The sequence below is a fragment of the Mesoplodon mirus genome, assembly GCF_964341445.2.
Source record: "Mesoplodon mirus genome assembly, chromosome: 10".
NCBI classification, from domain to species: domain Eukaryota; kingdom Metazoa; phylum Chordata; class Mammalia; order Artiodactyla; family Ziphiidae; genus Mesoplodon; species Mesoplodon mirus.
Window position 1 is genome coordinate 67,791,643 of NC_138986.1, and position 14,105 is coordinate 67,805,747.

At 43.3% G+C, this 14,105-nt stretch overlaps 1 protein-coding gene across 2 annotated transcripts in view; it reads left to right on the forward strand.

Annotated features, from left to right (window-relative positions):
- The first annotated feature begins 9,246 nt into the window (after positions 1-9,246).
- RNGTT (RNA guanylyltransferase and 5'-phosphatase) overlaps positions 9,247-14,105 on the forward strand; it is a 237,893-nt gene continuing 233,034 nt past the window's right edge. The window contains exon 1 of one of the 2 annotated variants that reach the window (XM_082633617.1): positions 9,247-9,549. In XM_082633617.1, the coding sequence (XP_082489743.1) occupies positions 9,486-9,549 (64 nt within the window). In that variant the 5' untranslated portion in view covers positions 9,247-9,485. The remainder of the gene's footprint in view (positions 9,550-14,105) is intronic. The other variant, XM_082633618.1, reaches the window with a different exon arrangement.

The following is a 14,105-nucleotide window of genomic DNA, read 5'->3' on the forward strand; positions in this document are numbered from 1 at the left end:
GCCACAGCAATCAGAGAAGAAAAAAAAAAGTAAAAAGAATCCAAATCAGAAAAGAAGAAGTAAAACTGTCACTATTTGAAGACGACATGATACTATACATAGAGAATCCTAAAGATGCTACCAGATAACTACTAGAGTTAATCAATGAATTTGGTAAAGTAGCAGGATATAAACTTAATGCACAGAAATCTCTTGCATTCCTATACACTTATGATGAAAAATCTGAAAGAGAAATTAAGGAAACACTCCCATTTACCACTGCAACAAAAAGAATCAAATACCTAGGAATAAACCTACCTAAGGAGGCAAAAGACCTGTATTCAGAAAACTATAAGACACTGACGAAAGAAATTAAAGATGATACAAACAGATGGAAAGATATACCATATTCTTGGATTGGAAGAATCAATACTGTGAAAATGACTATACCACCCAAAGCAAACTACAGATTCAATGCAATCCCTATCAAACTACCAATGGCATTTTTCACAGAACTAGAACAAAAAATTTCACAATTTGTATGGAAACAGGGAGATCAGCTCGGTGCTTTGTGACCACCTGGAGGGGTGATATAGGGAGGGTGGGAGGGAGACGCAAAAGGGAGGGGATATGGGAACATATGTATATGTATAACTGATTAAATTTGTTATAAAGCAAAAAAAAAAAAAAAAAAGATTGGGATAGATACCCTTCTCTGTGATTCTATGGAAACTTGGGCAGCACTCTTCCCCCATCCCCCTCCCCACGGCATGTATCGCACTGATTTTTTCTGTATCCTATACTGACCAAGTGAAGTCTTTGAGGTCAGGGAAGGCTTCAAGGTGTGGTTCTCCAGTCAGCAGCGTGATCATCCCTGGGGGAGCTGGTTAGAAATGCAGACTCTCAGGCACACCCCAGACTGATTGAATCAGAAACTGCATTTTAACAAGATCTCCGGGGACTGAATGCAATTAAATTTAAGGTGCACTGCCTTAGGGGCCATCTCATTATTTTTCAAATGGAAAAACAAAACATCAGGGGCCTTGTCTTATTCATTGCCATTGTTCTCCACCTGGGATCGTGTTTGACAAATAGCAAGGTGCCACATCATATTGTGAAATGAAGCGGTACATGAGTAATTGAAATAATTAGCCCTCTCTATTAAACAGGAAGCTTTTTAGGGTTCAAGAATGTGTCTTCATTTTGCATCCCCTAGATTTCCTCATACACGTCAGCATTCAGTAGAAAATGGAATAGGATGAAGGAACTAGGCTTGAGTGCACTTTTGCTGATCCTAAAACTAGGGCCCACTTTAAGATATTCATCCTAGAAGTGAGGCAATGACCTTTGAAGCTATGGGTCTGTAGAATCCAAACCTGGAGTTTTGAAATATGTCACCAGAAACTTAAGATTTTTCCTAGCCATCAACCTGCTGCAATGTTCTACTCTTATTTCCTCGTTTCTCCTACTACAGTGACGCCAAGCTTACCCCACCTCCTTCTTTCCTCTTCCTTTAGCTACAGCGTCCACACGCTACTTGCTCACAGACTCACACGCACGTTGAACACGAGGTTGAGTAGGAGAGCTGTGCGGTGCAGTGGAAGGCACTTGGCATTTAGTCAGGAGACACTGGCTGTGTTCCTGCCTGTCACAACCTTTCTGGAGGCTTCTTCTTTTCCTCTGCAATGGGGAAAATGGTATCTTCCCTATCTAATTCACCACGTTTTTGTAGGATCAAATGAGTTAACATAGGTGAAAGTGCTTTTATACATTGTAAAGCACTGCATAGAGTAGATGCAAAATCTCTCAGACAAATGGATCTCAAGCACACGCTATGCTTTAGTAACTCCCTAGCACGTGGAATATGCAAGGAGATAAAAGAATGTTCCAGTATGGAAGGGTATAGAAATCTAGAGGTTATTTATTTGGGGAACAGGATGCCTCACCTGTGTCCAGGCATGTAATTAGATAGAGATTATGGTTTTGCATTGCAAAGACATAAAAATAAAACATTGGCTTTGTATCAGATGTCACCTAGGAAATCTGGAGTGATTCCATCTGAGATGCCAGGTGTGCTATTAATCAGCAGTAAAAAACAATTAATCTAAGAAGCAAATGATAAGGACATGTGGGTGGCTGATAACTGGAGAAACAGTTCCATTCCCTAATAGGATCTGATAGGCTCCAACTAATGTAGGTGCAAAAAATATAGATCAATACCAAGCAAGAGTTCCTTTCAAATAGACAGCTACCAGTGAATATTGCAAACTGCAAGCATTGTTCGCCCGTTTCTTAGCGTTGGGACATCCCTTGCAGATGTTAATAATGATCTGCCCACAATAGGAAGGCTCCATGGTGTGGTCTTTCAATCAGCAGCCCGGGGCATCCCCTGGGGAGTTGGTCAGAAATGCAGACTCTCAGGGCCACCCCAGACCTGTTGAATCAGAACCTGCCTTTTAACAAGATCTCCAGGGATTGAGTGTATTTAAATTTAAGGCAGATTGCCTTAGGGACCATCTAATAATTTTTCAAGTGGAAAAACAAAAAATCAGGACTTTAAGGGTGATTTTTTCCCCTCAAGGTCTAATAGGCATGGGAAGCAGAGCCTGGATTAGAAAAAAAAGTTTTCCGACTCTTGGCGGTTCCAGCATTGCTCACCACCTCACAGCCTGGTTCTTCAGCTTCTGCTGTGAGGCTTAGGGCAAGTTACTGAACCTCTCTGAGTCTGTTTGCTCATCTATGAAATGGAGATGGTAGCAATGTCTACCTCACAGAACTGTGAGGTTCAAAACAAATTAGAAAATCTCTGAACATTTTGTCCAAGGCATAATTCACATGAAAAGGTTTATTATTCTCTAATGAAAAGGCAGACAATGTTCCACATAATTTAAACAGTAGAAGTAAATTTTTTTTTTTTTTGCGGTACGCGGGCCTCTCACTGTTGTGGTCTCTCCCGCTGCGGAGCACAGGCTCCGGACGCACAGGCTCAGTGGCCATGGCTCACGGGGCCAGCCGCTCCACGGCATGTGGGATCTTCTCAGACCGGGGCACGAACCTGTGTCCCCTGCATGGGCAGGCGGACTCTCAACCACTGCGCCACCAGGGAGGCCCCTAGAAGTAAATTTTTTATGGCCCACAGAAGCAGATTGTTATTGATATCTCTGAAAATCTTCATGCCTTGACAGTAATGTTTGGAAAACAGTCATTTTTCCTTTTAATCTTTCCTATTTTCCAGTGAAGCAGCTTATATAAGCTACCCTGCAGAGGTGCTCTGCTAGTCACTGTAATTTAATCATCTTGAAGGTTAGGCTGACTTCTATTATTATGAAAATGGTGACCCCGGGCCAAATTCAACCTTTGGAATAGGCACCCACATATGTAATTAAAGAACCTGACTCACTGACCTACTTTCTTGGCCACCAAAACAGGAAGAGACTGCATTTCCTAGTGTTCTGCGCCATCTAGTGGCCAAACATGGTACATGGCTCAATTTTCGGTTACAGAGAAATTATCGGGAATTCTACAATAGGTTTTCATGTCTTAAACACAAACACATACGACTTCTCACTATTGAGGAGAAATCATCCAACATACACATTTTTAATGCTGTTTGTTATACTTGAAATAATAGGCTTAGGATTCTTACAAATGTACCATACTAATGCAAGATGAGAGAGGGGAAACTGGGGTGGGGGAGGAAGGGTCTGTGAGAGCTCTTTATTTTCAGCTCAATTTTCTGTAAACATAAAACAGTTCTAAAAAATAAATCCAACTGATTAAAAAAAATAGGCTTAGGATGCTTGTTGCTGGTTGGAAAGTTGGAGACTTTCTGATTTGGAACAGGAAGACCAGAGTCATCTTTGATGCTTCTGTTGATGAAAAAATTAGTCAATAATATAAGAAAGAAATAGAAAACCTTATTTGAGCCAACCTGAGGATTATAAGCCAGGAGACAGTCTTTTAGGAAGCTCTGAGGACTGTTCTCCTGTTAGAGGTTAAAGCACAGTTACAGAAGTTTTTGAGACAAAAGGGTTATACATCAAAGTGACATCATGAATGTTTAAATAGTCCAACAAGGTAGGCAGCAGCTTATTGTGACCTCTTATAGGATTCAGAAAGGAATGTCTTCTCCTAAGGAGTTACCTTGCTGGTGCCAGGAGGAAACTGCTTTTTTTTTTTTTTTTTTTTTTTGGTGAGGAGGCATTCCTGTGTCTTCTAGTTAATGTATAATGCAGATGCACAATGCCCACTAAAGGGGAGGGGGAGTGGTTCAAATGGCAGAGAAAATTTTATGTTAAATTTTCCTTTTCTTGGGCCTCCCTGGTGGCGCAGTGGTTGAGAGTCCGCCTGCCGATGCAGGGGATACGGGTTCGTGCCCCGGTCTGGGAGGATCCCATATGCCGCGGAGCGGCTGGGCCCGTGAGCCATGGCCGCTGGGCCTGCGCATCCGGAGCCTGTGCTCCGCAACGGGAGAGGCCACAACAGTGAGAGGCCCGCATACCGCAAAAAGGAAAAAAAAAAAAAAAAAAAAAAAAAATTTTCCTTTTCTTGCCTTAAAATAATTTTATTTCATCACTTCCCTCGTGTGATATATCCATTATGTCATCAAACACTAAAAAATTAATTTCTCAAGACATTAGCCAGTGTCGGGGAGGAAGATATTTTCCTCTACCCTTCTAGGTTTTTCTGGCTGGTCTAAGAATTAAATTGGCACGAGACAGATTAACAGGAACAAAGTTTAATAACATGTCTACATGGGAGAGACCCAGGAAAACTGAGTAACTCACCAAAATGGCCCAAGCCATTAATAAACCTTAACACCATCTTCAGCTAAAGACAAGAGATGTTGGGGGTAGTGGTTTGAGACTTGAAAGAGGAGAAAGGCAATTGACTTGGAGATAAAAAAAAGCAAATATTTGGTAAATAAAAGCTTGCCCAGGCCATGGAGAGATAATGGGACACAGAGGGGACCTGATCTCTAGAGAGTCTTCCCCACCACATATAGCCCATACCCTTTGTGGATATCTCTGGAAATGGCTGTTAGGGAACAGGCTTTCTACCTAAATTCTTTTTTAGACAGTTAGGGGGAAGTTCAAAGTTTCTTCCTGAGTTTTTCAGGCCCTCATTGTTTTCAGCTTGAAGTAACCCATATGCCAAAGAGACCTTTTGGGGTGACAAATTTTGTTCCTCTACACCAGCCACATGTACTTATTTAATCCTTCCTTTGGGACCGTCTGATAAGTGAAGAAAGGTGTTGGACATTACTCCAGACCCTGTAGTTTGGGCATCTCGGAGAGGAATGCCTATGGGTGCACTCAGAAGGCCTGAGCTGTAGGGTTCCCAGTCTCACAAAAGATCCCCTTTCCCCACAATGTGGCCGAAGAGCAATAGAGACCTGCTGGGGCCATGGGAGTCATGCCAAGGATCAGTGTCAGCCAAGGGAACAGAGGGTCAGTGACAAGAGACCAGCCTTTCGGGGCTTCCTTGGTGGCGCAGTGGTTAAGAATCCGCCTGCCAATGCAGGGGACACGGGTTCGAGCCCTGGTCCAGGAAGATCCCACATGCCGCGGAGCAACTAAGCCTGTGCGCCACAACTACTGAGCCCACGTGCCACAACTACTGAAGACCGTGCACCTAGAGCCCCGCAACAAGAGAAGCCACTGCAACGAGAAGCCCGGGCACCACAACGAAGAGTAGCCCCCACTCGCCGCAACTAGAGAAACCCTGTGCACAGCAATGAAGACCTGACCCAACACAGCCATAAATAAATAAATAAAAAAACAAAACAAAACAAAAAAAGAGACCAGCCTTTCCCTTGACCTCTTTCTTGGAGATGTGTTGTCAGAGCCCCTGAAACCAAGATATAATTCCAGGTGTGGAAGTGGGGTCAGGAAGCCCCAAAAATGCCAGAGCTAGCATTTCTCACTGAAGGGTAGCAGAGTATGCTACCCCCAAGTATGTCTCTTTGGTATAAAGATTATTTTGAGTGAATTATTTTTTTGAGAAAAGGCAGACACAGGAGATGCTCTGAAAACAGAGTAGAAGTTATCCTTCTGTCAGGGAAATTTATATTTTTAAAGGAAATCTCCATTTGTGAGGGTGTCTCCTTCTCAGTACCAGGAAGAGAGGGATGACTCTAAAATCACGTGAAACTTATCCGTGAAGAAAGCAGAGACTTAAATCTTCATAACAAACCTTACCTTTTACTGTGCTTTTCCTGGTAACTTCCCATAACTGGTCTCTCTGTTCCCCCAACAACTTTCTTCTGTCTTTGGCTAAAGATATTAGTATTTAAGGTGCTAGCCATCTCAGCTTCCCTGGGTATCTCGCATCCGCACGTGAGGTATACATGTTAATAAACTTCCGTTCGTTTTTCTCCTGTCGCTTTGTCTTTTATTACAGGAGGTCTCAGCCAAGAAGGGTAGAGGGGACATTACTTTTCCTCTTCTAAATGACTGATTTAGCAGGAAGGAATTCAGAATCAGGATTGAGTTGATTTATAGAAAATACACGTGATATCCTTGCACGCAGGTTTGTGGCCTGTTCAGAGTTGGGCATATATTTGCACCCCTGGAACTGGAGTCATTTCATGTTGAGACTTTGTTGGGGAATTGATGTTGTTAAATTAATTAAGCAAGGAGGCCATCCAGCTGATGTGGCTCTCATGCCGAGGAGGCCTACAGAGACAAACCAAAATCAAACCCTGTAAATGCCTCCGGATTAGGAAACCAAAACGCTAAGGTCAACTAATCACAGACAGCCAACGAGGCTTTAAGCTCTAGCCAATCAAATACTTTCTTTTCTTTGCTTCTCCATCTTCTCTATATAAGTCCTTTCTCTGGCTCCTGTCCTGGGGAGCTCCTAATCACTTCTGGTTTGGCGCACTTCAACTGAAATTGATTTTTGCTCAAATTAACTCTTGACATTTAAAAATGTGCCTCAGTTTATCTTTTAAAAATATGCAGATATGAATTTGGGTCTTTAGAAGTCTGATCACTGAGGGAATACTTGGAGCCTCTCTGGAGAGCAGGTCTGAAAGTGTGTCACTGAAGAATTTAAACCCTTCAAGTGGGATCAGTATTGTCGGTAGAAAGGAAGAAAAGAGGGTGATTTTGAGTTTGCTCAAGATATCTCATTTCCTGTAGCTTCTAGTGTTACCGAACCAAACATGGGTCCTGTTTGCCCATGTGCAGGAAAGCCAATCTACTGACACTGGGTTGTGATGAAGGAAAGTGTGGCATTTATTGTAAGGCACCACACAAGGAGTCTGGGGCAGCTAATGCTCTAAAAGCCCAAACTCCAGACTTCCCTGGCAGTCCAGTGGTTAAGACCCTATGCTTCCACCACAGGGTTCACGGGTTCGATCCCTGGTCGGGGAACTAAGATCCCACATGCTGTGCAACGCGGCCAAAAAATAAATTAATTAATTTTTTTTTTTTTTTTTTTTTTTTTGCTGTACGCGGGCCTCCCACTGCTGTCGCCTCCCCCGTTGCGGAGCACAGGCTCCGGACGCACAGGCCCAGCGGCCATGGCTCACGGGCCCAGCCGCTCCGCGGCATATGGGATCCTCCCAGACCGGGGCACGAACCCGTGTCCCCTGCATCGGCAGGCGGACCCTCAACCACTGCGCCACCAGGGAGGCCCTAAATTAATTAATTTAAAAAATTAAAAAAAAGGGCTGATTAGTAAAAAAAAAAAAAAGTTGTTCAAAAAAGCAGTAATATTGTAACAAATTCAATAAAGACTTTAGAAATGGTCCACATCAAAAAAAAATCTTTAAAAGAAAAAAGAGGGCATAACTGGATAGTGGTGTAAAAATTAAGCACACACTGCTCCCTTAACAACCAATAACAGCTGTTCATCGGTGGTATGAAGCCTCTGAGAAGCATTCCCTGTGCCTAGTACTGAGCTCCCTAGGTGGACACAGTGTGTGAGATGGACAGTCTCCAAGGGGAGTCAGCCCCAGAAGGGGAAAGTGAAATACTTTCCCAGGACCAGGCTCACCTTTTCCATCCTTGGAGATTTGGGGGATCAAACATTTCACCACTCTGGGTCTGGTACCAACTTCCCCCTGCCAGAAGAGAAGAGAATTGGGCATCATTTGGGCAGATTGCTGATTTGTAAGGCAACAGTCTTATCTTGTCTTGTCAGCAGAGGAGTGATACTTTCACTAAAAGGTCTCAGCAGATGTAACGGCAGGACAAACCAGGAGTGTGACCTAACTCAGGCTCTCTCAGAGAGAGAGCAATTGGGCCCTCTCTATTTCAAGGGAGAATTCTGATCTTACTGAGAGGGTCCAGGCATTCAGGGGCTGAGCTGTCCCTTAAGTTTAAAATGCATTCTCCCAAACCTCACACTCTTGCAGTTCAAACACATCACTGGTAGTTAAAGCCGAACTGCTACATTATAACTAATTTGCCAGCACCCAGCTTTATATTGAATACTTTAACTAAATTAGTCTGTTAACTACAGAAAGTCTTACTACAGTACATAGGTTAGAAAACACTCCCAATCGCCCCTGCTTAACTGGAAGGGAAAGACCGTTTGTTTGGTAAGGCAAATGAGAACACCGCCAGGTAGTGGTACTCCACTGGGCAATTCCTGCCTTTGCCAATTACACACTTTAGTTGGTAATTTTGAGACTCCCAAATACGCTATAAAACTTTGCTCCAGAAGTGTACAAACAAAACTCATAAAAAATGTTTTGAGATTAATTTCAGATGTTTCATGGGTCCCCAGAAGTACTCCCCCAAAGAGAAATTCCTCATTTCTGGTGCTCCAATCTCTCGCTCTTAGAATTTCTCTAAAGCTTGTTCCCCTAATCCACGTCAGGAAGAACTTTCCAAATACCCAATCAAACCCAGATCCTGCCGGGACATCAAATTTGGCCGAAAAAGGGCTATCAGGTTCATGAGCTACGACGGCGGTGGGATGGCCCCTTTCGTCAGTAAAACAGATGCCTTTATGGAATCTGCGGACCAGTCTACGTGTGGAAGGAGGATTTGTTTCCTTTCACTCTCTGGGTTTCCATCGTCAGTCTATGGGAAATGAATATTAAGTGCCACTCCTGGTTCCCAATACTACGGCAACTGCGCATGTGCAAAGCCGCCCTGAGAACGCTTTGGGTCTGGGCAGGGCGGGGAGGGGAGGGGCGGGGCGAGGGAAGACCCGCCCCTCCCATTCGCCTTGGCCTTAACTCCTTCCCATCCGTCCGCCAGCGTCTCTCTTCACCTCTGACCTCGGAAAGAAGGGGGTGGGGCTTTTGGGGCGGAAGTAGCGGTGCATTGTGGGCTCGCTTAGAGTTCAGCCTGAATGGAAGTGGCGCGCCGCTGCTGACATTACCCAGGTACGGGCGGTTGGGGTTCGGACGCCGGTTGGGGTTCGGACGCCGGCCGGGATTCGGGTACCTCGGACCTCGGGAGCAGAGCGGAGCGCGAGGAGGCGGCGGCGGCGGCGGCGGCGCGGCGAGCGTTGGTGGAGGGGGCGGCTGTGCACGGCCCCAAGACATGGCTCACAACAAGATTCCCCCGCGGTGGCTAAACTGTCCGCGGCGCGGCCAGCCGGTGGCAGGTAACCGGGACGGGGGGTGTTCGAGTCCCCGCGCACCGGCGGGTCCGGGGGTGGGCTGAGGGGGGCGCAGCTTTCGGTAGTGGTGTTTCAGGACCGAGACGTGCTCGGTCCGATGAAGCTTCGTGGATGAGTGTTTGGGAACCTGGGCTGGAGGGAGTGGGGGCACTTGTCACTCTTCAGTAAGGCTAAATATTGCGAACGGGAAGGTAGATAGGAGCTTTGTGTGGCAGGAGCCGAGAACCCAAGAACCCAGTGGGTAATAATACTTTGAAGCTTAGGAGTTTTGTAAACCTTTGAGGGTTCTCGGAAGGGGAGGGGACAAGTGTCGGTTTTGAGAGGAAGGCTAAAGGGAGGGACATTCATCGGTGTGAATTTCAGCGGTGAAATTCATCCACACTGAGACTGGAGGTTTTTGTTTTGTTTTTTAAATGATTCTTAATTGAGGACTTTTTCGTCTTTGAGTTTGACACAACAGACTTTAAGGTGTACAGTTTGAAAGTGTACAGTTTGATAAATTTGGACCACAGGCGCGCACACACACCCTGTGAAACACAATCAAGGCAGTAAACACAATCATTACCACTCCAGGTTTCCTCCTGCCCTTTGTAATCCCTGCCTCCCTCAGGCAACCAGTGATTTGCTTTCTGTCACTATAGATTTAGTTTGCATTTTGTATAATTTTTAAAATAAATGGAAACATACTCTTTTTTGGGGGGGAGGTCTCTGACTTCTTTTTTTTTTTTTTTTTTTTGCGGTACGCGGGCCTCTCACTACTGTGGCCTCTCCCGTTGCGGAGCACAGGCTCTGGACACTCAGGCCCAGCGGCCATGGCTCACGGGCCCAGCCGCTCCGCGGCATGTGGGATCTTCCCAGACCGGGGCACGAACCCGTGTCCCCTGCATCAGCAGGCGGACTCTCAACCACTGCGCCACCAGGGAAGCCCAGGTCTCTGACTTCTTTAACTCAGCATTATTATTTTGAGATTTTCACACTGTGCTTGTACATATCAATAGCCCATCCCTTTTTACTGCCGAGTAGTATTCCACTGTTACGGATACGCCAGTTTAAATTAGTTTGTCCATTCACTTCTTGAGGGTCCTTTGGGTTGTTTCCAGTTTTTGGCTGTTGCATACTAACTTGCTGTGAATATTCATGTGCAGTTCTTTGTATGGACATATGCTTTCATTCCCCTGTGTAAATCTATAGGAGAGGAATGCATCGCATGGTAGGTGTAAGTTTAACCTTTTAAAAAACCGCCAAACTCTTTTCCAAGTCATAACATTTTTTTTTAAAGGGCTTCAAATGCTTGGCTATCTATCTATCTATTTATTTATTTATTTATGGCTGTGTTGGGTCTTCATTTCTGTGCGAGGGCTTTCTCTAGTTGTGGCAAGCGGGGGCCACTCTTCATCGCGGTGCACGGGCCTCTCACTATCGCGGCCCCTCTCGTTGCGGAGCACAGGCTCCAGGTGCGCGGGCTCAGTAGTTGTGGCTCTCGGGCCCAGTCGCTCTGCGGCATGTGGTATCTTCCCGGACCGGGGCACGAACCCGTGTCCCCTGCATCGGCAGGCGGACTCTCAAACACTGCACCACCAGGGAAGCCCAAGCAGGTGAATTCTTAACTACTGCTCCACAAGGGAAGTCCCAGCCTAGTTATTTTAAGTTGTTGGAAGAGAAGATTCTCTAGTCATTTTTTAGTTCAGGTTTTCTGGTTCTTCTAGTTTGTCAGCTTTTCTTCACATTTTATATAAAATTCTCAGTCAATAAAGCCACATAAATGATGGATAAAAGATAATCTAAGCAAGCCTTGGGGTGAGGAAATGGTTTTCCTTAACAAAAATGAATAATTTTTTTTTTTACATTCTAACCATTTTTATAGGCATTTTCACTTGTGCTTGATAGTCATTGTACTTTCTTCAGATGAATTGATTACAATTCATCTCACTCTTCAGACATTTTGACTTTTTTTCCCTTGCCATCTCTAACTTAGTGTTGAATCCTTTCTTTTTACATGTGGCTTTCTCTGTGGAGTTATGAAGAAACCTCTAAACTTAGATGTCTAGCTTCTTTTTTAACCTGGAGCATGTTTCCTGGATCCTTTCATTAGAGTTACCTGCTACACTGATTTGTGAGAAAAACAAAATCATAAAGAAGGTCTTGTCCCAGTGAATATTTTTTATTTGGAATTAGAAAAACAGTTTTAAAATCAGAATTTTAATATAATCTGCAGATGGCAATGAGAAATATCAGAATACTGACTTTTTCCTAGATGAATGGGGCAAATGTGATACTGACTGCTGCGGACAGCAGCAGATAAGGTGCTAAGCTCCAGGCAGCTTAATACTTCTGTAAGAAATAGAGTTTTGTGCTTTTTTTTTTCTCCTTCTCCTGGAGATGAAGGGTCAGGAATAAAAAGTTTTCCTTTTTTATTGTATTACAGTATTTCAACCCCCAAAACATAGACTCTTAATTACTGTGATCAGTGAGTCACTAAGCTCACCTAATCTGAGCAGTTGCGGGCCCTGAACAGAACCCCAGGCCTCCTGACAACCAAACTGGATCTTTACTGGTAATCAATTCTGCTTTGGCTTGTGATCCTTATTAGAAAGTAAGGTGAATACAACATAAAATTCTTGATAAGTCTTTCTGAATTTCCTTAAAATTTGATCTCTCTAACATTTCTGTCCTAGAAGTGTTCATGACACATTGTGTATTTTAGATAATGTAGGGTTGGCAGTGTTTTATAGTGGTAGAATAAGAAATGCTAGCTATATTCTTGCAAGTGTTAGAGAAAAATAAGGAATCATTCACATTCCCAGTTTCTACCTCCTATTTTCTTCCTCTTTTTTTCTGATTAGAAAAGTAATTTATGCTTATTGTATAATTTCTTTGATATTTTGCATATTTAGGAAAATGTGTTATGACTGCTTAAATTTTCTCATTGTAAACATTAGGATGAATCTTATTAGTACTAGAAGTTCATAATTTTTCTGAATCAGAAAGAAGATGGTACTAATTATAAATAGTAATTTGTCCCACTCTGAAGTCACCTTCTCTAATTAAACCAGACTTCTAGTGAGAGAGTGAGTACCTGGAGATAGGGCCAAGCTTTATTTCTGAAGAATTCTTTTTTCCTGCTTCTGAGTGATAGATTTCAGGTGAACACTTTGAAGAAAACAAACTTCTGATTATTCAACATAAAATTATTTTATATGTACTATGTATAAAGAACCTCCTGGGAACTAACTGGGGGACTATAAATATGATTCAGTCTTATGATAATAGTGATGACTTTGAAGGCGTTTTACTTAGCAAATATTTGTATATACTTTGTGCTGGTTTTGGGGACTTGGGAGATAATTAAGATACAGTCCCCCACCTTAAAGAGCACACAATTTTGTGAGTAGCAAACCATCATTTTAAAACACAGCTCTGTTTTAACAAGGTCAATAATGACTCTATTACAGAATATTATGGGATACTAGAGATAATAAACCTTGATGTTAGGGAAGAAGAAGGGGATCAGGGAAGGCTTCCCAGAGGGAGGTATATATGAATTAACATGAATAAATAGAAGTTTGCTAGATAGAGCGTTGCTTTTGTTTTTTGATTTTTTGTTTTTTTGAAGGGCTTCTGTTGGGATAGGATGATGATGGAGAGATCTCAGACTGAAAGTGAGGATATGGATGTGAGGGTGGAGAGTATGAGCCAGATCGTATAGGCTTAGGGTGTGATAAGGGGTTTTAATATTTATATACATTCACAGTGCACTGGCAAACCATTGCCATTTCTTAAGCATTGGGGTCAGATGATTTGACTTCAGTTTAAAGAAGCTTACTTTGATTGCTCTGTGTTTAATGAAAGAGACAAGGATGGAAGTGGGGAGGTTAGTTAGGAACTTGTCATGGTAGTTCAAGTGAAAGATAATGGTGATGGTTTAGAAGGAGAGTCGAAGAGTAGTAGGCTGATTTGAGAGGATATTAAAGAGGGAAGATAGACGGGACTTGGTGTTGGATTTAGAATGAGATAAAGAGCGTCAAAACTTAGTCCCAAGTTTCTGCTTATGCAGTGGGATGATTGGTACCATTAGGGCTTATTGGGGGGGGGGAAAGCAGGTTGGAAGAAGTATTAAAATCCTGATTGCTTAAATGCTGGAGAGGGTGTGGAGAAAAGGGAACCCCTTGCACTGTTAGTGGGAATGTAAATTGATACAGCCACTATGGAGAACAGTATGGAGGTTCCTTAAAAAACTAAAAATAGAGCTACCATATGACCCAGCAATCTCACTACTGGGCATATACCCTGACAAAACCATAATTCATAAAGAGACATGTTCCACAATGTTCATTGCAGCACTCTTTACAATAGCCAGGACACGGAAGCAAGCTATGTGTCCATCAACAGATGAATGGATAAAGAAGATGTGGCACATACATACAATGGAATATTACTCAACCATAAAAAGAAACGAAATTGAGTTATTTGTAGTGAGGAGGATAGACCTAGAGTCTGTCATACAGAGTGAAGTAAGTCAGAAAAAGAAAAACAAATACTGT